Raw genomic sequence first — 5,647 nt, 5'->3', positions numbered from 1 at the left:
GGAACCCTCAAACTTTAGTCTAGTTCCATAAAGGTAATGAAAAGTTTGTTGCTTTCTTTCTAGAGAATCTCGCCTTTGTCATTATTTTTATGCTCGAGTGCTTGTATCTCTCACAATTACATTTGTACGAGTGATTGTACCTTTACTATTTTTTAATGAATTCATCTCCCTTTATATATATATATATATATATAATATATATATATATGATTCTTCTTCCGATTTTCTGTGATTTTAAATGGGTGTGTTTGTTTAGAAACACGGTTTTCAGTTTCAAATTATTGGGAGCAAGAACAATCATATGAGAGAGGTCAAAACTGAAGCTACTTGCTTTCTGTCCGGCATTTTCTTGATGCAAGTTGCAATTTCTCCATCCTCAATGAAAAAATAAACTTAATTTCTTAGCTAATCCTGTCTTTCTAGCAAAAACTTGCAGTTTCCTCTTACAAAAATCCCTTAACATCACGATTTTAATCTCGCAGTCGTGTTGTTTGTACCCGCATCAGAAAGAAACTAAAATGAAAGCGATGTAGAAATTGAAAACAGAAGCTGAAGAAAAAAACAAACCTTTCCTCATCCACTCAGATGAAGAACAGAGACTGCAACTTGTGTTTTTGGACACAGAAGTAAGATCATCCAATCAACCTATGACTCACTGCCTATTTTGTTTTAACACCATCATTAAAAACATAATTAAAAAAAACCCCAAATCACAAAACCAGTTACACCGAGTCCATGAAATCCAAATTAAGTATCACTGCAAGAAGACACAAAAACATTAATCTGCTCCAAAAAACTCAGATTCTGGGGCCTGTCTTTCCTCTTCACATACCCTTTTGCCTCTTTCTCTCCATACACTCCATAACCTCTCTTCCCACTCCTCTTCCACATCTCCATCGCATAGCTCCTGTGCCCGTAATACGCCTCCACCCCAAACACGGCGTCCCCTCCGTCAGCGGCCTCTACCCTTATCGGCAGCCTCTCGTAGTGATCCCTACTCGTTCCCTCCAATTCATCGAGCCTGGACAGCCCCTGACTCGACACAGCGTATAACTCGCCGGTGACCCGGTGAGACCCGGTGGCGTCTGGAAGGTTGAGAAGGAATGGGACCCTGTAGGGCCCACACACAAGCGGGTAGTTGTCAACGGTTCTGTAGATTCCATTGAAGACAGCATCCCCGGTTTTGATCAGATCCTGCATCAAGACATGATTGGAAAAGCCCCTCTTCAAGGTTCCGTACGTGAATATCAGCGTTGATGCACGATTGATGTTGTTTTCTGCTTCGATGCCCATGTGCTCTCTCTATCTCTCTCTTTACGATTTTCTTCTCCTCTTTACCCTCTGTTCTCAATTAAAAGAGAATGCCTATTTGTGGCTGGAAAGCTGATTGACGAGGGAGGGATAAGAGAGGGGAGTTATATTTATAGAAGTCTTTATTTGATTTTTCAGAATAAAGTATAAACAAACACGTTTTGTCGTGATTATTTGTGATACCTGACACGATTTTGAATTTCCAACAGGAATTTTTTTTGTTTTTTAGTTTAATTTCTGGAGTCAATGATGGAATACAAACTCTTCTATGGATGGTTAAAATCTTGAAAGCTGCGTTCCCTTTTTAACTATGAAAAATTTAATTTTAAATAAGAAGTTTCTCATGAAAGATTTAATATAATTTCAGCATTATAATTTACCAGTTCTAAATATTAAAACTCAAGGGGGTTTTACTCCCCTCCTAGTAGGGGGTGATTAAAAAAATTTAAAAATTAATTAAACTGAGAAAATAAAAAAAAATAATAACCAAAAAACAGTGAAAAAAAAATGGTTATAATTTTTAAAAAAAACTGACAGGTTTGGTTTCAGTTTTATAAGCGTAAAAGAGAAAAAATCAAACCAAACCGAACCAGAATAAAAAAAAAATCAGAAAAAAAAAACCAAGCTAAAACCAAAAAACCAAGTCAAACCAGAAAAAATCAAGCCAAACTGGTTTGAATTTTATTTTCTAAAATACTAAACCGAACCAAAACCGGTTAGTTTGAACCGATTTTAATTATTATTTTTTTAAAATATTTTTGATTTGGTTGTATAGTTTTATAATAACATAACTAAATTAAAAATAATCACTCCTATCTTCTATCTCTTTTCACAAAATAATATTAAAATATGTGATATCTGGAATTTAAACCTAAAACAAGAACTCATCTATTTTGAAAAATAACAAGTAATTTATTTCATTAAAAAAAAAAGTGGATGACATCCACTTATTTTAAAAAAGGAAAGGCAGGCATGTGAGCCTCCGATTCAGGCCCATACGGGCGTGTTTTTTGTCTCTCTTTAAACCAACACGTGAGCCCTTCTTTTTTAGACTAGATTTGCCTAGCATTTTTTTTTTTTTTTAAATGGTTCTTAACCTGTTTTCTTTAATTTTAGAGTAAAATTCTCTTTAAATAAATTTATTATCTTTTCAATCTTGTTTAGGATATTTTTTATGTATTATAAATAGAAGTTATTTATATTGTATTTAAATTTTTGAAAACCTAGTTTATTTTAGAGTAAAATTATATATATGCAATGTTATACTTATATTTTAGATTTTTTATCGTACTTTTTATCGATATATAAAAGATAAATTGTTTTTATAGTGTTCTTTTTATATTTTTGTTCATGATTCATTATAATCATAGAGCTTGGGTCATTTTTTATTCAATAACTTTAGTGTTTTAGTTTAAATAATTATCGTATTATATTTTTTTATCGTAATCTAATTTTAGTTTTATGAGGTCATTTCTTTTTAACATATGGGTTTAAGAGCTCTTACCTTCTAAGTAGACCAATTTCATGAATTTTTTAATTTGGTTAAACCAAGAGGTGTTCAACCTTGTAAAATTTTAAATTAATCAAATCAAAGGCAATCAATTTTATAAAATTTTAAATTTAATTAAATCTAGACCAACCTCATAAAATTTTAATCAAATTGAGAGGCCATCAATGAGATTTAAAATAGGTCAATGAAAATTTAGTGATGGCAATCTAAGACTCCAGACTCAAGTGTTGAAGCCTTCTAATTACAAGGTTTAAATTAAAATGGGTCAATGAAAATTTAATGGAGCCTTGTTAGGTTTTAAAAGATAAAAAAAAAAAATGCTGCTGGGCTTAAAATCAAAGTGCTCAAAATCAAAAGAAACTTTGCTGAATTCAAATTCACTGGGAACTTGCAAAGGAAGGATTTTTAAATGGGCTTTCTGAAACTCCTCTGCAGAGAATTGCACAATATATAGATCTTTCAATCAAGATCCAACATCCCCATTGATAATTGAAATTTTCCACTTATTTCTTGATGTCTTCCTGCTACTTAGCTCACTAGCCTGCTCAAGTCTTGCTTAGTTACGACATCCATCTATATGCTTGCCCAATTATTTAGAGGTGATTATTTTTGATTCAGTTTGATTTTTATAAAAAAATAATAATTAAATTGATTTAAAAAAAAAACTAAAACTAGTTCGAACTGACTGGTTTCGGTTTGGTTTGATTCGTTTTTTTAGAACAAAACCAGTTCAAACCGGTTTGACTCAGTTTTTTTGTTTTGACTTGGTTTTTTCAGTTTTGGTTAGGTTTTTTTGTTTTGAGTTCGGTTGTTTTAATTTTAGGCTTATAAAACCAATACCGAACTGAACTGGTTAATTTTTCAAAATTTTAATCTGTTTTTTTTAACGATTTGGTTTTTTCGATTATTTTTTTAAAATTTTCTCAGTTTTTCTCACCCTGTGTTACCTTCACTCTACTGCTTGAGCCTTATACAATAATTACTACCCTCTGTGTTTACCATTCCAAGAGACCCTGCGCCATCTGTTAGTGCTTAAAGAGTGATAACTCTTCCCCGGCATGTGATTTTTCCCCCAGGTCGTGATCTCGCTTCTTTTTTGTTGTTTTGAGAGACCTGCCATGATCTACTACTGCTTGGAGAGTGATAATTTGTCATCAACCTGTGATCTTGCCCCTAGTTTGGTGTTCTCACACATTCCAAACTTGGAATGACTTGCATTTTGTTAAAGAAAGTATCCGGATTTAAGTTTAAAAACATTTTATTTTAAAAACAAACACATAATCATGCACCATCATGAACTAAAACATGACTTGCGACCTTCCCGAGATATTTTTGGGAGAGCGGTTGATACTCGAATTCATTGATTATTAAATGTTGGTTTCAACTGGCACTAGCTTCACTAAATTTTGCAAAGATTTCTACCAGAAAGTTGCAAGGAAGCGAAGCGGTGCATAGAAGTCTCTGTCATCTAAAGAACAGCAGCTAAGTTATATGTACCGACTAACAGTAGCTTTAAGCACCCATTTTTGTTTTTACTTGGATAAAAAATGAACGTTGAGATTTTTAGAGGACGAAGTCTTGTTTCCTGAAGGTGACTTCAATTGGTTCCTATCATGAGGAACGATGGTTCAACAGTGAATTTGAAGGCTTAAATTATCCATTTGAATCCTTTACTAACAATACAATTTCTTTACACAAGAACAGCGGTTTAATCTTTTTCTGCATCATGAGTATTAAAAAATAATATAAATCATATCCTGTAACCTCACTTAACAGCTTAAACTATTGGATTGAGATGATTTTTTGATATGGTATCAGAGTCTTGATAACCAAGCGGTCACGAGTTCGAATCTCACCATCCCCATTTATTTGATAAAAATTAAGTACAAAATAATATGAATTTATGCAAGTTTCAAGCCTAAAAAATTTTCATTTGAGGGTGTGTGTTAGATAATAATATAAATTATATTCTGAGATCTCATCTATTAGTTTAAATTATTGGGTTGAGATGATTCTTTGACAATAAAAAAATGAGTCTTATTATGAATAATTACCGGCAAGCAAAAATAAAAGCATGATCCTACTTTCTTCTGCAGTGCCATTTTTGCTTCTTCTCTATGGTTCACGACCTTCTAACCGGGAACAGTTTATAGTCTACCACTTATTTGGAGGGCTATTCTTTTCAAATCAAATATGTCGGAGGGAACTGGCTTTCTTCCCTTCTCTTCAGATCAATGATGTTAGTTAGATCCTTGGTGCTGTTGCCAACAAGTTTCCAGTACTTTATTCTGATGCATCAATATGAAGGTATCTCAGAGCAGGGAACTGGAAGACAAAGAAGGCTACCAAGATGTTGAAAGACATGGAATTGGAGGTGGGAATTCACTTCTAGTACCTTTTGGAATTGAATTTTCACTTGCGTATACTATTTTGGAGTCTTTGTAACCAAAGTAAGAAAAATAAAACAGAAGCCAATTGCTAGTTGTAATTGTATTTACTCCCTAATTGCCTTTGTAAAGAATTCATAGGAGATACACTACTTTGTTTTATCGAGAAGTTTTTTTTTTTTTTTTTTTTTTCATACGAGTGAGGATACAGTTTTTGAAGATCATTTGATGTCAGGTAGCTCATCATGGGAAATGCAGACTGCTTCTTTTCTAGTTGTATTTTCTTTGTCATATTTTTTTTAATGACATTGCTTAGTTTCATGTTTGTAATCATGATGAAAAAAACAGAAGTCGTTGGGGGTTGCATTCCTTTTCGGTAGCATTTGGAAAAACGGTGCAAATCGCGTTCCCACTAAATTCAATTTTTTTAAAAAAAAAA

At 32.8% G+C, this 5,647-nt stretch overlaps 1 protein-coding gene across 1 annotated transcript; it reads right to left on the bottom strand.

The window, feature by feature from the left end:
• Nucleotides 1-550: 550 nt before the first annotated feature.
• Nucleotides 551-1,425, bottom strand: LOC118027805 (putative gamma-glutamylcyclotransferase At3g02910). Its single transcript, XM_035031299.2, has one exon. The coding sequence runs from the start codon at nt 1,291-1,293 to the stop codon at nt 748-750; it is 546 nt and encodes a 181-aa protein (XP_034887190.1). The 5' UTR covers nt 1,294-1,425; the 3' UTR covers nt 551-747.
• Between the last annotated feature and the right edge of the window lie 4,222 nt (nt 1,426-5,647).

Source organism: Populus alba, chromosome 19 (genome assembly GCF_005239225.2).
Source record: "Populus alba chromosome 19, ASM523922v2, whole genome shotgun sequence".
In the NCBI taxonomy this organism is placed as follows: domain Eukaryota; kingdom Viridiplantae; phylum Streptophyta; class Magnoliopsida; order Malpighiales; family Salicaceae; genus Populus; species Populus alba.
The sequence above is the reverse complement of the archived record's forward strand: the minus strand, read 5'-3'. Positions and strand labels throughout refer to the sequence as shown.

Coding starts and splice junctions, on each gene's coding strand:
- LOC118027805 (XM_035031299.2), bottom strand. CDS start 1,293: ATGGGCATCGAAGCAGAAAACAACATCAATCGTGCATCAACGCTGATA.